This window comes from Peromyscus leucopus, chromosome 2 (genome assembly GCF_004664715.2).
Source record: "Peromyscus leucopus breed LL Stock chromosome 2, UCI_PerLeu_2.1, whole genome shotgun sequence".
NCBI classification, from domain to species: domain Eukaryota; kingdom Metazoa; phylum Chordata; class Mammalia; order Rodentia; family Cricetidae; genus Peromyscus; species Peromyscus leucopus.
Window position 1 is genome coordinate 53,330,628 of NC_051064.1, and position 19,975 is coordinate 53,350,602.

At 47.3% G+C, this 19,975-nt stretch overlaps 2 protein-coding genes across 5 annotated transcripts in view; one reads left to right on the top strand and one right to left on the bottom strand.

Annotated features, from left to right (window-relative positions):
- Fam219a (family with sequence similarity 219 member A) overlaps window positions 1-10,864 on the bottom strand; it is a 55,986-nt gene extending 45,122 nt beyond the window's left edge. The window contains exon 1 of one of the 4 annotated variants that reach the window (XM_028884019.2): window positions 10,525-10,864. In XM_028884019.2, the coding sequence (XP_028739852.1) occupies window positions 10,525-10,584 (60 nt within the window). In that variant the 5' untranslated portion in view covers window positions 10,585-10,864. The remainder of the gene's footprint in view (window positions 1-10,524) is intronic. The other 3 variants (XM_028884018.2, XM_028884021.2, XM_028884020.2) reach the window with 3 other exon arrangements.
- Window positions 10,865-11,004: 140 nt separating this feature from the next.
- Dnai1 (dynein axonemal intermediate chain 1) overlaps window positions 11,005-19,975 on the top strand; it is a 70,284-nt gene continuing 61,313 nt past the window's right edge. The window contains exon 1 of the mRNA XM_028884015.2: window positions 11,005-11,376. Coding sequence (XP_028739848.1) covers window positions 11,350-11,376 — 27 coding nt within the window. The 5' untranslated portion in view covers window positions 11,005-11,349. The remainder of the gene's footprint in view (window positions 11,377-19,975) is intronic.

The following is a 19,975-nucleotide window of genomic DNA, read 5'->3' on the forward strand; positions in this document are numbered from 1 at the left end:
GGACACCTGAGCCAGAACGCCGTACATACCACGTTAGGGGCTAGACTAGACAGAGGCTAGGGGCCTTGAGACGAGTTGACTGTCCACAAGAAGAGCCAGGGAGGGATTCTTGGGGAAGCCGAGTTGTCCTGGTTTTGAGGAATGGATACGAGTGAGCAGTCAGAGATGAGAGAGAGTTCCTAAGTACAGAATATTCTCTAGGTACCAATAGAAGAGAGAGGTAAAGAGGATGGCTGGTCCTACAAAAAGCTGGTGAATGGTAGAAATGAATAACTGAGGGATGAAGTTGGTTTAAGGCCTCAAAAGCCCACGAAGCTTGATGTAGAAAACTGAACTAGGCCTCAAGTTGTAAAGGGATACCCTGGGCCTCGGACCAGGACATCTTGGTTCTGGCCAGGTAAATGCTAAGCTGCCCCGGGTAACAGCCAAGCCTATTCTCTGGCTTCAGACCTTACTTACAGGGGTACACAATGAACAGCAAGAACCATCCCAACCTACTTCCCAACATGGGTCAGGTGCTTGGGAAATCCACTGCTTCTCTCTTAAAAGGGAATTTAGGGTAGGCCTAAGACTTTACACAAAAGTCCCACACCAGGGTAAAAGGTGGCATGCTTACATCTTGTTGAAAGAAAGAGAGGAGAGCCAGGAAGAGATAGAGTCTGGAGGACGGCCTCGAAATACAGAGATTAGTAAAAGCTCATGACAGGAACCAAGTGCTGCTCACAGTGTCTGGAACATGACTGCCTCACTCAGCCATGTTTCTGCTCCAGCACAATTCCTGGTGCCTGTTTTGGAAAGAGCATGGCATTTTCCAAAGAGCAGGGCATCTCCAGGTGTCTTGGCCTCTGGCCAGATGAAGAGCCACTACCTCAGGGAGAAGATGGGTATGCACCTCTTCATGCTCCCATCCAATGGGGAAGGGGAGGGGTAGGCACCCCTTCATGCTCCCATCCAGTGGTCCTGCGTCTTCCCTGTGAAGTCACAGGTAGCTTGAAATCTAACCTTCCTTTCCTAGTCCCGGTCATTTAGGACTCAGAAGCCTTAGTCATGTGCTCTGCTCTCTGAGACTGTTTATCCACAGGCTGAACAGCTGCAGTTCTTCCAACTGTTCTCACATGACATGATTTCGATTCTTTTTGTCACTTGAATGATGACAGCAAAGAATTCAGGAGTTCAGACAATGCTGACCAGTGCAGAACAGGATGGAATAGGACCATCGCCTCCTCACATCTGAACTCCATACTTCTACCAGTGGAACCCAGCAGTACATTAAGCTTTCCTAGTCCACCTCAAATAGTACACTACATTAAACTTCCTGTCCTCTGAGGCACTAGCTCTCTTTGAAGAGTTACCTCGCCTACATAATCACACATCCTTACCTTGATTCCACCTTGATGAATTCAGACAACTATCTTTCTGAGAATAATGGTTATATTACATATGCCAGGCATATTGACATGTACTTGTAATTTAACACTTAGAAGGCTGAGGCAGGAGAATTATATGAATCTGAGGTCAGCCTGGACTGCATAATGAGTTCCAGGTCATCATGGGCTACAGAGTGAGAACCTGTTTCAAAAAAACCCAAAATAACAACAGAAAGATTTACATCACACACATATGATGTAGTTTTTGATTAGCATGAAGCTGCCATTTCACAGCCCCTGTGGCCCCGTACCTGACTGCCAATCAGCCCAGCTTATATGCAGTTCCAGGTTTGCCTCTTGATTTTACACTGTGAACAAAAAGGCCACCATATTTCAAATATGCCCCAAGTTCAACATAACAAAAGGCAGAACTATTAAATGCCACCATGAAACACAATGGCAGTCACAATAATGGGGGTCTCTCAGAGCCCACGGACAGGTCTGTGTAGAGAAAAACTTGAAAGTATCCATTGTGTATCTAGGGCAGCTGGAGAATGCGAGTACATCAGTGAAATCATAGAAGAAAAACCAGGGTCCCCTTAGCCTGGAGTAAAACCAGGAAGATGCTGAGGCTAGCAGGGCTCTCTGTGCTGCTCTTACGGGGTTATTGTTTCATTTTAAGCATGGCCAGCCACTCGTGTGCTAGTCCTGAGATCTTCGCCTCATTCTGTCTCTTTCTCCCTCTCTTCTGTTTGGCAGAGTGAAGGGTCCACCTTCTCACCTAGCCCACCAACTTCCAAAGGACAGTTAGCTTTGCATACTCTTCAAGACCTAACGCTGAAGATCTGGTTAGGGACGCTGGGATAGAAGAGGTCAGTGTTCAGCTCTTGAGTAGCTATGTCTCAAGACTGCCGCCCTCAGTGAGACCGTGCTGAACGGCTCCTATTCCCAGTCTCCCTTTCCTGTGTTGTCTGCCTAGGATAATGATGATGATTAAGGGAAGCCATGATAGTAGGGCAGAGCCTCGAAAAGGCCATTCCTCCCACTGAAGACCACGGCAGACATGGAAAGTCAATAACATTCACTTTTCTCACAATACCAGGACTCTTTCTCAGAATCCACCCACACAATGCCCCAGACAGCCACTACACTTCAATTGGCATGGGGGTCAAAACCTTACTTATCACCCATACTTTGTGTCATTTAGAGACCAAGAGGGTGTGAAGTGATTATGCAGGAACACCGTTAGGCTGTCCAAATGGCAGGGGCACTTCCTAAGGCTTCAGATTAGGTTCTGGCACATCTCTGAAACCAGGAACCCATTTCTTGTTTTGAATCCCAATGGCACTCTTCCTGACAAGATATCTGGACTATAATTTTTATTTTCCATACTGCCTGGATGAACATAAAAGGACAGAGCACAGCGCACAGGCCAAAAGAGAAACAGAACTAAGGCATAGGTAGCCAAGCTAGAACTAAAAGTAATGTTTAAAATAGTTAAAACATACAGAATGAATTACATTTCAATAAATCTGTAAAGACAAACTACCCACAAAACTGAACAGAAAGAAAGTAATCTTTTTCTCAAATCATGAGAAAAACAAGGCCCTGTGTACATGCTTCTCTACCAAAGATCATGAGGAACTTGCTGCTACCAGCAGCAAGTCAGACTCTGACTCAAGCTAGCAATATCCCATAGGCCCAACGCTGGGTAAGATGGCCTGGCTTCTGAGGGAGGCTCACAGGGAAGCACAGGGAAGGAGCTGGAGAGATGGCTCAGTGGTTAAAGGCACTTGCTATTCTTATAGATGACCTGGGTTTGATTCCCAGAGTACACACGGTGGCTCACAACCACCTGTAATTACAGTCTCTGGGGATTTGATGTCCTCTTCTGACTCCTGCAGACACCAGGCACACACATGATACACAAGCTAAACACTCATAAACATAAAAAAGATAAACAGATCTTTAAAAATTAAAAAGAAAGAACAGAGAAGAGTATACATTTAGAGTGGTCACAACACCGGCTCTTCTAAGCCAGACACTAGAGAGGATTCACCAAAACACGCTGGCTCTGTAAGATGTTAGCAGTGCAACGCTCAAAAATAATGTTCTGGGCTGGGGGTGGGGGTGCACTCCTTTAGTCTCAACACCCGGGAACACAGGTGGGCAAATTGCTGTGGGTTTTTCAGGCCAGCCAAGGCTACATAGTATGGGAAACATTGAGTTTAACACAGTTGAAGATGCTGCTTTATGGCAGGACTTGGCAGAGCCTTTAAACACTAGTGAATGCTGTATCAGGAGTAGGTAGTGTTTCCCAAGGAATTTGAGTAGGAATCCTTTTTTATCATAAGTATCCCAAAGGATCAATATTCTTAACAAAATACCATAGGAGATGCAGTTCTGAGTCATTTTGGCTGATGATCTCTAATTTCTTTATAGGGATACAATTAATATGGGAACCATAAATAACATAGAGATTGACTGTAGTTATACTAAAACCAACTATATATTGAAATATATAGATTCTCACTTCACAGGTTGTGTGTTATTTGGCTTTTTGTTTTTTCCACCCACTGTCAGTTTGTAGCCCACGCTGGCCTGGAGCTTGCTGTGTATCCCAAACTGGACTCAAACTGAATATCCTCCTGCCTCAGCCTCCCTAGCATTAGGATTGAGGGTGTGCACCCATGCCCAGCATTTCAATAAATCTTCTTTAAATCGAATTTTGAGGATTTTTTTAAATTCTTATTTTTATTTGAGTATATGTGTATTGCTATAGGTGTGAAGATGCCCACAGTGGCCAGAAGAGGGTGTTGGACCCCCTGGAGCTGGAGTTATAGGCAGTTTTGAGCTACTTGATGTGAATGCTGGGAATTGAACTTGGGTCCTCTGGAAGAACAACCAGTGCTCTTAACCATTGAGCTATCTCTCCAGCCCCCCTGGGGTATGCTTGTGTGGGTTGTGTGTATGTGCATGCCAGTGTGTATATACATTTGTGCGAGCACATCTGGAGGCCAGAGATCAATGTTGGGTTTTTCCCTTATCACTTTCACCTTATTTTTTGAGACAGGCTCTTTCACTGAACCTGGAGCTTACAGATTGCCTAGACTGGCCGGCCAATGGGCTCCAGGGATCCACCTGTCTCTCTCTCTCCAGTGCTGGGATTACAGACCCATCCTACCAGCTTCCTTAGGAAACAATGACTCCAGACGGACCGAGCCACACCTTTGCTTCCCAGAACCTCTGGGTAACTGCTTCAGCCTGATTCTCTCCGTTCCATTCTCTTGGGGCTCCTTGTACCAGTTTTCCCACAGTCAGCTGAAAGGCATAGTACAGCTAAGCCCTTTCCACGCACAAGGCTTGTCTTAGGTTTCTATTGCTGTGATAAAATACCATGACCAGAAGCAACTTGGAGAGGAAAGGGGTTATTTCAGCTTACAGTTTTCAGGTCACTCTCTCTCTGTCTCTGAGAAAGGTCAGGGCAGGAACATGGAGAAAGGCACTGAAGCAGAGGCCATGTAGGAGTACTGTTTACTGGCTTGCTCCTCATGGCTTGCTCAGCCCACGTTCTTATATACCCCAGGACCATCTGCCCAGGGGTGGCACCACCCACAGTGGGCTTGGCCCGCCCATATTGATCACTAATTAAGAAAATGCCCCACAGGCTTGCTTACATGCCAATGTCATGGAGGCATTTTCTCAATTGTGGTTCCCTGTTCTCAGATAGCTCTAGCTTGTGTCAAGCTGATTAAAACAAAAACAAAAACAAAACAAAACAAAAAAAACAAATAAACAGGACAAGGCTCCATCTGCTGTGTGTGTGTGTGTGTGTGTGTGTGTGTGTGTGTGTGTGTGTCTGTGTGTGTGTGGCTGTGTGGCTGTGTGAATATACATGGATGCCTGTGGAAGCCAGAAGATGTGGGACACCCTAGAACTCAAGTTGCAGGTGGTTGTGAGCCACATACATCATCATGGGTGCTGGGAACCAAACTCAGGTCCTCTGAAGAGCCACACTCCTAATCATGTAGCCCAGGCTGGCTCAAACTCACTATGTAGCCAAGGATGACCTCGAATTTTTGATCCTCCTGCTTCCCTTTTCCAAGTTCTGGGATTACAGGTGAGCATTACCACACCCAGTTTGTGCAGTGGTGAGGGTGGAACCCAAGATTCCCTTCTCAAAGGCTCTTCTCTACCGACTGAGGTACAGCCCTAGCCCTCCACCTGCCCTTTCCCAGAGGAGAGCAGGGCCAGAAGCTAATGAGGTTCAAGGTAAGAAGTCTCTACTTTCCATTTCTTTTCACACAGGGTTAGCAGCAGTTAAGGGCAGTGGGTTGCTTGGGCCTGTCTCTGTCTCAGCCTGAACACCAGCTACCATGGGATTACCTGCTGCAGAACCACACTGGGGACCTCTGAGAAGCCAAGCCACCTGTAAGTGTTCTCACCAGGGAAGTCTGTTGCTTTGGCACCCCTTGCCTGCAAGGAAGTAGACCCAAGCTTTACCTCAATACAGCTTGCAGAGTATATGACGTACTTTCAGAAAAGGGAGGCATATGGCCTTCCTCTTGTGACTCTTGCAGATAATGCTGTGGCATATACACATTCATGGTAGAATAAACCAGTGAAATAAAACCGTAAGTTTAACCAAATAGATAATGAGAAGTCAGGCCAGAGGACTGCAGATTCTACTGGAATCCCAACACTTAGAGGGTAGAGCAAGGAGGATCCAAAGTTCAAAGTCATCTTTGTCTATACTGTGATTTATATCCTCAGCTACTTACAGAGGCAGAGGCAGGAAGGTCAGGAGTTCAAGATCATCTTTAGCAACTTACTGAGTTTGAGGCCACCCTGGGTAACATGAGACTCTGTCTAGAAAACCCCACTGTGGTTTCTTGCTACCACTAATGCTCTGTACTCAGTAAAGTAGGCTGCAAGGGAGAAATATTCAGAGGAGCACATACTCTGTGACCCTATGAAGCTGAGGGGTCATTGTTATCATGTTTGGTTTTCTAGAACTTCTGAGTTCCTCATAATCTCAGAAGTTGAACAAGGAAAAGAGACACCTTCTCTACTACAAGAAGTCCCTGAAGCAAGGGCACAACTTCCACATTTCCTGAGGTGGTTGGTGGTGGTCCCTCCCTCCATCCAAATGTCAGAAACCTTGGAGTCCCCTCTGATTGTCCAGCTCTCCAGCCCACCTCTCAAGAGGCTCCATATCCTGCCCTTGCATTTTACTCACATCTGTCCTCCCCTCTGGGCATCTGCTTTAGCTCGGGGCCCCATCCTCTCTCCCCCGCCTCCCACTGACATCTCAACCTCCAACCGCACAAGGACAACTTAGAGGGTCTTCCCCAGTGCGGACTGCCTGTCTTTGTGACACTCACTCCCTCTTCCACTTTCAGTCACTGAGCTGACACCCTGTCACTCTCCATCCCTTACAGTCAGCAGGCAACAGAAGCCGTAAACCCCTCTTCCAGCTCCAACGGTCAAAGGGTCAGGATGGCAGCGTTCTCTTGCTCTCTCGGGATCACCACGCGTTGCTACTCCTTCTGACATATATCTATAAACCTTCCTGTCAGCATTCGAGCCCATCCTTCTCCTGGAGACCCACAAGCAGAGCCTTGACCAGTCTCTGTATCCTTCAAGTACCAGGAACTGAGCAGATGTAGTAGCAAATGCTCATGAACTAAACAAATGAGTTAATGGATAATCTGGTTTCAGTGAGGCTAGACTAGCATTCTCTCAAGTGTGCAGGGACCACATCAGCTGCCATATGCCATTCTGTAAGTCTCCTATGCCTCTGACTGCACAAGAGGCAGAGTGTTGCTTGATGAAATTAAGTACTCAAAAGCTCTATTTGTTTTTGTTTTTTTGCAACAAACCTTTCCAAGACGTAGACTGTGTGGCTGAACCAACCAGCTGAACAGACAACAGGCCAGAGGGCTTGTGCCTGCTGCCACTCATACCAATGACAGCCCAACAGAGCCTGGGTAGCAGGGAGTTCCCCAGGATTAGTGAGGTGTATGGCAGAGCTGGCACACAAAATGGGCCATTCCAGAGTTTCTGGAAGACAGACACAGCAGGAGCAGAGCCTAGGGAATAGATCACCAAGAAGAGCTCTCATTTCCTTCCTAAGGAGACAAGAAGAGACCTTGGGGAACTCAGAGACAGGCTGGGACCTGGTTCAGCTGCTGAGATGCAGCCAGGCCAATTAAATAATTGGCCTGATAGGGAAAGAAGGGAGCCACTCCTTTCGGGCAAACTCCCGCCCCAGACAGGAGGCTCCAGGCAGCTGTGGTAACAGCAGCAGCAACAACAAGGCAGGGATTTCTTCCTCTGCCTCCCACTAGCTGAGAGCTAATGCTTAAATTAGCACCTTGGAAACACCCAGATCTACTGGCTGCACCTTCTCTCTCAAGTGCTGCCACTCCCCAAACCTCTGTTTCAAGATGAGTTTCTCCTTCAAGTAAAAATAAAGAAAAAGATGCTTCTTCTGGGGGAGGGTTATTTGATGATGAGATCCAAGACACAGACCTCTGTCCGTACTCCCAGGTCCTGAAAGGGGCAATGAGGCCAATACTGGAGCTTCCATCTTTTCTTGTGGTCTAAGGAGGCAGACTCTATTCTGCCCTAAGGAAGCTCACTCATGGAGTGAGCAAGAGAAACAAGCTTTTACTGAATGGTGTGCTCCAGCAGGGCAGGGCCCCATCTGAACTTACATGGCTAACCACTGTGTCCTGATATCTTGTGTAGAATCTGGAACAGTGCAGATGTTCAGTATTTGGTAAATCAATTTTCTGAGTCAATATATCAGGCTCCGTGATATTCTTTGGAAGGGAGAATGAGGAACTATTGTTTAAACATTAAATGAATAGTTTGTCTTCATTTTGTAAATGGAAAAACAGTTCAAGGAGAATGCCAGACTTCCTAGAGGTCACTATAAATAATAGCAAAAAAATGGAAGAGATCACAGGTGACTTTGAGCCTGGGACCCTAGTTTTGATGGCCTCTCCCCAAACACCCCTACAGAACCATCCTGCCCTCTTCCTCCCACAGGTGTGCATCTTGATTCCTTATGACTCAATGACGCTCCCTGGGGGAAACGTCACACAACATTCTGCTGTTTTCAACAGAATAAAGGGCACTTAAGAAGTCTGGGGTGTCTCTAGACTCCAATATAGGAAGAGTCAAGAGACGGGGGAATGTCTATGACCCCCAAGTGTTAGGCTATATTGTTCTTTAAGATTCACTCAACCTCAACACAGTATTCTCTTGCAGACTACTTTAGCTTTCAAAAAAGGGTGTGGGCAGCTACAGCTATTCTAATAAGCACCTCCTCACCACAAACGTCTCTTCTTCAGGGCCACACAAACCAAAACAGCTCAGGAGTCTTCCACCCATGATTAGGAAAGAATCCCAGGAAACAGCAGAGTCACCAAGGACAACTGCACAATCCTGATGGCCTTACTCTTCTCTTTCCGTGGACAGCTACCGTCTCAGGAACCTCAGATGAAAAACAAGAACCAACTCCTTTCCTAGACTTACAAGAACCTCCGCCCCTTTCATCCCCGCCTCCACACATGAGTACCTTAGAACAGGAAGGGCATTGCACCCTAGTTTGGAGGCAAGGTTAGCTGAATAGGGAACCTATTAAGCAAAGGTCTAACCCAGCTAAGGTTCTTTTTTTACCTTCATAGAATAAACTTCTCCCTGGGGATATTCTGGTTCCCAAATAATTCAGTAGTAGCATCCAAAGTCTTGCAGCACCTCTACAGATTCAATATTGCACACTTCTACAAAGCCCGTCTGTTTCAGCTTCACAAAATGTACAAGTGTGGCATGGAGATCGCCATACTTCCCACCTTCGCACCTTGGTCCATCTTGGTTACTGTAACAGGCAAGTTATTTGTCTAGGAAACCACAAAGCATACTGTCAATTCTGAAGCTGCAGGCTCAGGAGAAGAACCTATTCTGGCCCACTCTGACTAACACAGAGGGAAGGGACTTAGGGAGCCCCCGAGCTTAAATGAGAGCACACGTCAGGGCCAGCAGAGAGCAAGGCATCTACACATTTTGGTTCCTGGCCTATCCTGCCTCCTCTTAGCTCTTGCAGCGCAGGCTCCAAGGTGGGTTAATGAAGCCTCAGCTTCTTTCCCTCTCCCTTCTCTAGTCCAGCTGGTTAGGCCTCTGACCTTCCTACCTATTTTCGGGCAGCAATGACAGCCAGGTAGCCCTAGGGCAATGGCCAGCAGGCATCGTCTTCTTTAGGCCATGCCTCCACAAACCGGCATCACCCTCCCCCCCTTCCATCCCCTCGGCGCCGGCATCGATGACATCATTCCTGCCTGACTCCAGGACCGCGGACCGGAGGCAGGATCCCCGCCCTGCAAAGACTCCAAGCACGTAGGCCTAAGATGACAAGGGCTCTTCCGAATTCCGAACCGGTCCGCACAGGCTGCTCCAGCACAGCTCCACCTCCTATTCTTGGAGGTACCTTAGTGTTCTCATGGACACCCGTGATTCTTCATCTCGCCACTGCACACTCTTCCCCTTCCCGATGCCAGATGCCCCCAGCTTGAACCGGGGGCGCTCCTCTTTCTAGAAGAAGGGAATTCCCAGGTCCTGCACCGAACCTCTGCTCCCATCGGTGCCTGGTTCCTATTCAGCTCTGCTATTTATATAAAGGACTGGCGAGCAGGCCTCTCCTTTTCTAAAAGCCTATTTGCAGTCCTCTTTAGACTGGCCGATCTCCTGGCCTCCTCCCTCGTCCTGAGCATCACAGGCCTCGAGGGCTAAACGCCTTTCTCACCCACCCCCATCCCGATCCCCTGGATCTGCTGCCAAAGATAGCCAGTGACATCCCCCTCGATCACCCCACTAGCGGTGTGCACTATCGGGCTTCCCTGGATCCTATCCGACAGCGTTCTGCCTCCGCTGACCGTGCCCTCCGCCCTTCCAGGTCCTTCGCTCTCACCGCAGGTAATCCCCCCCACGGTTTTCTCTCTCTGCAAGACTCCCTCCCCCGGCAATGCGTTTTCACGGCTCCCCCTGCCTTATCAGATGGCGCCCCCTCGCACAATCCCCACGGCCTAGTTCCTTCCCTCCTCTCCGGCGGCGCCCCTCCCGGCCCTGGCCTGCCCGCCGCCCGCCCCCTCACCAGCGGCTGCATCTCCGAGTGCGCGGTGGGCACCTGGAACCGGTCGATCTCCTCCATCATGGTGCCGGTGGGCGAGCGGGCCAGGGGCCGGGCGCGGCCAGGGACGCCGACGGGACCGCGCGGGGCGGCGGCCCCAGAAGCCCGGCAGAGGATGCAGACTAGGCCGCCCCGGACCCGTAGGGCGAAAAAGCGGATGGAAGGACGGACAGGCGGCGAGAGGCTCGCGGGCTGACTGGGGCCGGCGTAAGCTCCGTGGGGTTGCCTAGAGCTACCGCGGCAGTGGCCCCGCGGAGCCGCAGGTCTTGCCTCGCCTCCTCCTCCGCCGCCGCCTCCTGTCAGCAGCTCAGCCACTGCGGTGACTCTGCAACTCCACTTCCGGGTCCGGGACACCGCCCGGATCCTGCATTATTCATGAGAAGGCGGTGCCTGGGCGCCCCAGCCCTGCCCACTTGCGGGAGCTCCCAGTGCGCGCGGCGGGCGGACGTGGTTTCGCGGCGGGGGCGGGGCTGAGCGGAGCCAGAGGATCCTTGCGCACCCTGCGCCGCCTCCTCCCCGTGCCGGGAGGGGGCGCCGGGCGCGCCTGCGCTTTGGCTGCCTATCGGTTGCTGGGTAACCGCGTCAGGGAGGAGCCGACGCTGTTCTACAAGGGCGCGGGGACCCACAACGACAGCTGTCCCTGAAGAACCCTGGTAACCGGGAATTGAAGTGGAAGGCAGTCTGCATTCCTCGTGTGTGGTCAAGAAGGAGAAAATTCTCCCCAGGAGAGGGAGCGTTTTGCAGGTTTTTTTTTTCAGGGTTTGAGGTGCTTTCTATTTTTTTGCAACAATGCCCCAGAAACAGACTCGTAAGCAGGTAATGTCATACTGTGGCCTGCGGTCTTCTGGTGACCTCTGACCTTAACCGCCGATTCTTCCCTGTTGATCTCCAACCTGTCTCTCTTGTGACTCCTGGCTTGTGTTCCCACGGCACCGAGTGTCCTGTTCTCTCTCTCACAAATCCTGTCCTCCTCGCCCATATTTTCCTGAACCCTCTGTCATTTGACTGTTAACTGCATCTGTCTTCCTTATTATTTCCACCGCTTCACTTCACAGACCCAGCCTGTCCAGTCCACACACACACCCCAGCCCTCCCACCCGCCTCCCTCCAACCCTTTCCCCATCGCCTTCTCATTCTTGTCCCTAAGGACGTTGTCCAACACCCTGCTGCATGGTTAGTGCTGAGCTGAGTGTGGGGACAAGGGGCCATTTGTCATGTGGGAGCTCAGAGAGGGGCCACAAGAGAGGACTGTACAAGAAATATGACCCCCCCGAGAGAGAGAGAGAGAGAGAGAGAGAGAGAGAGAGAGAGAGAGAGAGAGAGAGAGAAGAGATCGTGTTGTGTGGGAGTTTAGAGTGAGAAGTCAGAGAGCGAGTTTCCCACCCATCTTCCCGGCCCTCAAACACAAGTCGCCTCCCTATGAGCCTCGCGCCCACTCAACCATGCGAATATTGTGTCTGTGTCATCTGGCCAGATGACATCCTTCTCACCGGAGCTTGGAATCACCCCCGCCCCGCAGCATCACCACAGATGACAAGCTAGTCTCAGGTTCTCAAGGAGCATTCTGGGATATAAAAACTCTGTCCTTCAGAAATTGCTTTTCTAACTATAGGCTTTTTTTTTTTTTTTTTTTTTTTTTTTTTTTTTTTTTTTTTTCTCCCTCCACACTTTTCTACACTTAAGCCTAGGTGTGTTGAGGTCTGGAGAGCAAATCTGTATCCATGATATTTGTGACTTTACATATTTTGATACATATTTTTGCATATGAACCTTGTGCCCTCCGCTTCTCTTACACTGGCCACCTACAGCTGAAGAACCTATCATTCTTAGAGTTCTGTAGCCATTGAGAGGTTATTCTGTTCTTGTGTTGGCCATGCCCATGTTGAGACTGAGCTGTGTTTTGAAACTTTTGTAGTGTGCTTACGGCAACTGGCCCTTAGTTCATAGGCAGTCTGTTTTAACTTGAAATTACCAAGGTCTAGCCAGTTATATATATATGTGGTATATATATATATATATTAAAATGGATCTTTTATGTGATCCTTTTGTATGTATAAGAGCTGGACACTTACACAGATACAATTAAAATATAGAATTTGTCCTCTATTACAAGAAATTCTCTGCGCCTTAGTCCACTTGCGCTCCCTGTCCCCTACCCCCTGACCACTGGTCTGCTTTCTCACCACAAATGAATTTTTTGTAGCAACTTGTAGTTTTAACAGGATGAGTGTCTCCAGTCTCATTAGGGGAAACATCAATGACTTGTTATGTGAAGTTGAAAGCAGAGCGTTGACAACAGATAGGTGGAAGATCAACCTAGGTCAAAGGGCCCTGCACACACCAGCACCGTCTGCTGGAGGGAAGGGGTATTTCAGTACACTACAAACACTAGTGTGTTCTAAGAAAAGGTTGGGTTGTGCTAGATTGTGTTTATCATGGTCTTGTCTCGGTGAAACTCAATTTAGATCAGTATTAAAGTATGCTGAGTACTGAACATGCTTGAGACATTTTCTCTGTCTCCCAGTATAACAGATAGCAGAAAGATGAAGGATTCCTGGGGCCGAAGGAGAAAAAGACATGCAGGTTGGAGCAGTAGAGAGGCTTCAGAGAGGAGGACAATAGGATTCGGAAGGCCACAGTGGTGAGGAAAGGTCAGGATTGGGATAATTAGAGGACAGAAAGAAACTTAAACTTTCAGTTCATGTCACACCACTGATCAGGTCTTTTAGTACTTTCTTCTTTTAAAGGTGTGTGTGTGTGTGTGTGTGTGTGTGTGTGTGTTGTGTGTGTGTGTGCTTAGGCCAGAGGCATCAGATACCCCTGGAGTTAGGATTTCAGATGGTTGCTAGCCACCCAAGGTGGGCTCTGGGAATCAAACTCAGTCTTCTGCAAGAGCAATGCACGCTCTTGATGGCCTGCCTCACTTTTTAGTATTTCCTGTTGCTCTCAACGTCTCAAAAGGCTAACTGGGTTGGTTCATAGGGCCCAGACAGCCCCGAATGGGCTGCTCATTGCTACCCAGTCCACTTCAGACTTATCACTAACTGCATGAAAACTCTCCCATCAGTACACTGACCTGCTCTCTCCCTGCAGAGTGACATCCACACTCTCTTTCTCCTTCAGGTTTGTGGCTGGTACAGTCTTTCCCATCTGCTGCCATCTGCTTCACTTTGCCCTGCCCTAAATTTCCCTTTTCTTTCTTGTGTGTCTGTCAAGTTTCAACACAGTATTCATACTTTCCTATAAAGGACTAAGTCCACTTTCTGGAAACAGACCACTGTATAAATCTTTTGTGGTAAAGCTCAAATCTATATTCATTTCTTGGATACAACCTTGCATATGTTTAATTCTGAAAAGAAACTGGTTGAATATTAATCTGAATGCATGAGCTTGTCTTTGGGAGTTTTCATCCGAGTGTGTTTGATAGGCAGGAAGGAGTAAGCCTGGATGGAACTAATAATAACAGGGAGCTTAGTGGGACCTGGTAACATGGAAATGCATGTGTAAACATGCTCTTCTGGGCTCCTGTGTGTGTGTGTGGCTGCTTTGGCAGCAGGCAGGGCTGTGAATGATTGGATTGAACTATGTTCATCTGTGGCTTAGGAGATGGGTGGAAGGGACTAAGAGGTTGAAAAATCCTCGTGAGGTAACTACTCCTTCTTACGAAGTAATTACAGATGAGCTGTGTACTCCGTGCCAGGGACTGTCGTAGGTATTGGGGACACAGAGAGAAATTTCTCTCTCTCTCTCTCTCTCTCTCTCTCTCTCTCTCTCTCTCTCTCTCTCACACACACACGCACACACACACACACACACACACACACACCACGTGGAGGGAAATTGTCAATAAATAAATAAGTAAAATGTGGTGTGTTCGATGGAAGACGGTGCCAAGAAGAAACACAAATCGGGTGATGTAGTTATACATTCAGAGTCAGATGATTATAATTAAATAAAGTGTTCAGACTCAGCCTCACAGAGGCATCAACGGAGCAAAGACCTTCAGGAGAGGCAGGAGGTATGGCATCACTGGGGGTGGGCAGTGAGGAGCCTGCCAGACGGTTGGCAGAGCAAGTGTAAAGCTCCTGAGCCTGGGCCCACTCCTTGTTCTGGGTCAGCGAGGAAGGCAGGCAAGCAGTAGGGATGAGGTCAGAGAGGTGTCTCTTGCCTCTCTCGACTTTACCCCCAGCGTTAATCAAATAACGCACACCATATTAAATCAGTCATGATGGCACTTCATGAATCATAATTTGTAATTAAAATGCATGAATGCCAGGCACCATAAACCATGACCAGCTCCAAACATCACTGGTAATGCCTCAATAACAAACTGCCCTTCCTAAAAATGGTGAGCATGCCAGCTAGCTGTGTGTGTTATGTGCAGGAGCTTCACAGCGTTGCCAAACATTGCCTGGCAGTCAGACTTCTGAGTAGAAAACCAAATTAGAGTCTTCTGTGAACTCCAGTCAAGAGCTAATTTTAGTTTATGACTAACAAATTTTAGTACCCCTTTATAACTCAGTTGGTTATCATTAAAAAAAAAAAAAGGTCTGGAATTTTGCATTGTTTGCTTATAAAAGCCCCCAAAAGGACTTACATCTAGACAACTTTGTGGTCTTCCAAGAAACCCCCCTGGGGCAACACTTTCAGAAATAGTCATCTGGATGAAGAGTGACTGGGATGGGGTAAAGGGACAGGATTGGCGTGAGGCCAGAAGAGAGCATTAGATAAGTAATTTCTTCCTAGGCTTTTCTACCTCACTTCCTTCTAAATACCTCAGACTAGACCACTCCCACCCCCAAGCCCAATCCATAAACCTCTCCCACCTAGAATGCTACCAAAACCTTGTACCTGCTCATGCCCTTTCGAATCCATTCTCTATACTGCATCAAGAATGATTTTTATTTTCACCCATGGTAGCACACAGCAAGACCCTGCTTAAAAAAAAAAAAAACCAACAACAACAACAACAACCTGGGCTGCTGAGATGTCTCAGTGGGAAAAGAGGAGCTTGCCATTAAGCCTGGAAACTCAAATTCTATTCTGAGAACGCACATGGTAGAAGGAGAAAACCAATTTCCAGGGGTTGTCCTCTGACCTCCACATGCATGATGTGGCATGCACACACACACACACACACACAGAGAGAGAGAGAGAGAGAGAGAGAGAGAGAGAGAGAGAGATATAAACACATAAATGTAATTCAAAACAAACAAAACCCCAAATCTTTTCTTCCCTTCTTCTTCTTCTTCTTCTTCTTCTTCTTCTTCTTCTTCTTCTTCTTTCTTCTCTTCTTCTTTTTCTTCTTCTTCTTCTTTCTTCTTCTTCTTCTCCTTCCTTCTTCTCCTCCTCCTTCTTGGTTTTTTTTAGACGGAGTTTCTCTGTATAATTTTGGAGCCTGTCCTGGAACTGGCTTTGTAGACCAGGCTGGCCTTGAACTCACAAAGATCTGCCTGTCTCTGCCTCTCAAATGTTGGGATTAAAGGCATGGGCCACCACTGCCAGGCCCCAAATCTTTTTAAACTGCCAATATGATTAGGCCATTCCCCCATTCAGAACTCTTTAGTGATTCCCATTGTTTTTCAGATAGAGTCCTGATTTTTTTTTTTTTTTTTTTTTTTTTTCGAGACAGGTTTTCTCTGTGTAGCTTTGTGCCTTTCCTGGAACTCACTTGGTAGTCCAGGCTGGCCTCGAACTCACAGAGATCCACCTGGCTCTGCCTCCCAAGTGCTGGGATTAAAGGCAAGGCTAGAGTCCTGATTTTTAAGTAATCCCCCAGGGTCCTGTATGGACTGAGGCTTGCTCATGCCTTAAAACTTAATATGTACTGATCTTCCCTCATAATTCCTCTACCTCGCTGGGCAGTGGTGGCGCACGCCTTTAATCCCAGCGCTTGGGAGGGAGAGCCAGCCAGATCTCTGTGAGTTCGAGGCCAGCCTGGGCTACAGAGTGAGTTCCAGGAAAGGTACGGAGCTACACAGAGAAACCCTGTCTCGGGGGGAAAAAAATGACTCTACCTCGTTTTTATGAGCTGTCCCCTATTTATGATGTTTTGTTTTGTTTTGACATGGGGCCTCACCTAGCCCAGCTGGAGAGGGCCTTGAACTCCTGATCCTCCTGCCTCTGCCTCCTGAGTGCTGTGACTACAGGCGTACCTGCCGCTCCCCTCCATCTTAAGCAGTCTTCAAATCTGCACTCATACATGTAATCCTAGGATCTTAACTCAGAAACCAATCCCTACAACCTGTTCTGATGTCTCCCGCCCTTCTGTTGAAGAAGATGGGGCTCAAGTTCATATCCATTCATAATTGTGTGGGTATTCTTGTGCTATATGCTCCTTTCTTCCATAGCGTGAATCCTGGTCTGTAATTACTCACTTGTCTGTGTAATTGTTTATGTTACATTGATCATCGTATGTCTCTCATGAGATTGTATACTCCTTGGAGCAGGGCTTGTGGATACTTCTGTTTACAGCTGTATTCTCAGGCTAACACAGTGGCTATCATGTCAGAAACGCTGAATGAATGACTGAGTGTTGAATGAATAAGGGAATTTGGTGGGGGTGTACCACACTGTGTCTCCTCACACTGATTCTGGGGGAAACAGGGGAGACTTCTGAGAGAAATAGCAACATCAGGTTTGAACAGACACACATGAATCCAAAATGAAGAATAAGAAATAACCAAAGAAGTAGGACAGTGGTGGTGGTGGTGTGTGTAGGGGGGTAGTTCTTCAGAAGCTGAAGGAAAGAGTTGGCTGTCAGCCATGTGGCTGACTGCTCGGGTGTCAGCAGAGTAACCACTAAGACATGGCCTTCAGATGCAAGGATTAGGAATTCATTAAGGACTTTGCAGAGAACAACTTCAGAGGTAAAAGCGAGACCGTGAACTAGGAGGCAGTGAAGACCATATGGGCAAGTGTGTATTTTTTTTAAGATGAAAGTAAAACTTGAATATATTAAGTACTGTGGCAAAAGATCCGGATGGAGAGGAGTTGAAGATAAAGGAGAGAAAAATTGAATTATGACTTGATCCAAGTTTCTGAGAAGGTGGGAAGGGATCCTCACAGACAGGACGGGGGGAATGCTTTGAAACAGGGGAGAAGAAAGGATGGATGCTGATGATGATAATTTTGAGGTTTCGTGGCAGGAAGTTGAGAGGGTTTTTCTCTTTTCTTCCCCTAATAGTGTTACGGAATTCCTTCTGGAAGTGATAACTAGAAAACAAATTTTGCCAATGGCTGTTCCATTTTGTTATGATTACAGTCATGCTATTTTCAGAGTTATGGTCTGAGGTTTGTCATGCGCAATTATCAGATTACAAAACAGCTGTGAGCGTTTGAGGCCAGACCTTGGTCCCACCCCCACCCCCCATTCGCTTTGTAGCCTAACACATTGTTAGTGTTCGGGACATGCCAGGTACTGGAATAATAATGACAGAGCACTCTTGTGCTTATCGTTGGGCTTTGCAGCCTGCAAGCCGATGCTGAAGAGTAATGTTGGTTCTTTGGCTCCAGCTGTGAGCAAGCCACATGAAATCGTTTCTGCCAGTTAGGAATGTGTATGGCGTGCTCAATCTTCCCAGTTACCGGGCACTGACAGGGTGTGTGGGAGAAGCAAGGAATGTAGCTGTTGATCAAACTTCAGTTTCTCTTCTTCGAGTGCCACCGTGCTCTGGATTCACTGGATTTTAATGTCCTCCGTTTATCTTGCCTCCCCACTTTAAGAACCCTTGGGAGTGGGAACTAGCCCAGCTCTGTTCCTTTAGCTGTTGTCCTAGGACCTGCATCATAACCACCGGGTGGGTGAATGGCTGGGGGCTGCGTGAATCAGAAGAGCGCTCGGTGGATGGTGGAGAGGTATGCGTGGCACTAACTTCTTTCCGCCTAGAGAAGTTGTTCATGTGGCCTTTATCCTAGTAACAGCAGTCCAATCCCGCACACAAGGAGGGACCCTGACGCTGCTGTTTAGCCTAGGTTCCTCCTCCTCCTCTTCCTCCTCCTCCTCCTTCTGACTATTTACCTCATATTCATCTTCTTATTTACTTGTTCTTTCTATGTATCATGTATTCAGATCCAGCCCTGGAGTATAAGTGGGTCAAATAATTTGTGGATCCTTGACTAGACAGACACCTATGTCAAAGGCTTCTTGCCTTTGTAATGATTTTCTCCTCTCTCCCTAGAATATCCAAGCTATTTCTTTTACTACTATAAGCTTAATAAATTGCAAGGAATATGTACAGGCGGTTTATTTTTCTTCCAATAGGTTTACAACCATATACACCCTATGTCAACTGAAAATACTGAGAGTCAAATGCATTTACTATATATCACTTGCCAAACATCATAATTTAGCAACACAGTCCATTGTAGGGTATCAGATCCCTTAGCTGACTGGAAGCTTTGCCTCACCGCTGCTGCCTAGCATCTGAAGGAAGTATACCATATGGTGTGGCAGAGGAGGGATCAGCATTTAAAGTGTTGTCTGTACTGAATGCATATCACTTTCACCATCAAAGGTTGAAGAAATGTAAGTCAAAGCATCATCAGCCAGAGGCTGTCTATATTTTAGGTAAGAGAACAGAGGTCCTCAAGTTAGCTCAAAAGAGGCAGGAGGAGAATATGCAACGTTTCTATGTAGAGGGCTGTGTGGGTATCACATAGAGGTACATTACATATAGATAGCCTGGCACTGGAGCTGAAAAACCATTCAGCGCATTGGCACAGGAGATCACTTTCTAAATATAACACCAGCAGCACAGACACTGAGCACAACCATTAATAAAGGGACCTCTTGAAACTGAGAAGCTTTTGTAGGGCAAAAGACATAGTCAATAAGACAGCCAACAGAATGGAAAAAGACCTTCACCAACCCCACATCTGACAGAGGATTAATCTCCAAAGTATATAAAGAACTCAAGAAACTAGACATCAAAATACTGAACAGTCCAATTAAAAAATGGGCTAAAGAGCTAAACAGAGAATTCACAAAACAAGAAATACTAATGGCTGAAAGACATTTAAAGAAATGCTCAACATCCTTAATCATCAGAGAAATGCAAATCAAAACGACTCTGAGATACCACCTTATACCTGTCAGAATGACTATGATCAAAAACACTAATGACAGCCAATGTTGGAGAGGATGTGGAGCAAAGGGAACACTCCTCCACTGTTGGTGGGAGTGCAAGCTTGTACAACCACTGTGGAAATCAGTATGGCGGTTTCTCAGAAAATTGGGAATTGATCTACCTCAAGACCCAGTCATACCACTCTTGGGCATGTACCCAAGGAATGCTGATTCATACCACAAAGATACATGCTCAACTATGTTCATAGCGGCACTATTCCTAATAGCCAGAACCTGGAAACAACCTAGATGCCTGTTAACTGAAGAATGGATTAAGAAAATGTGGTA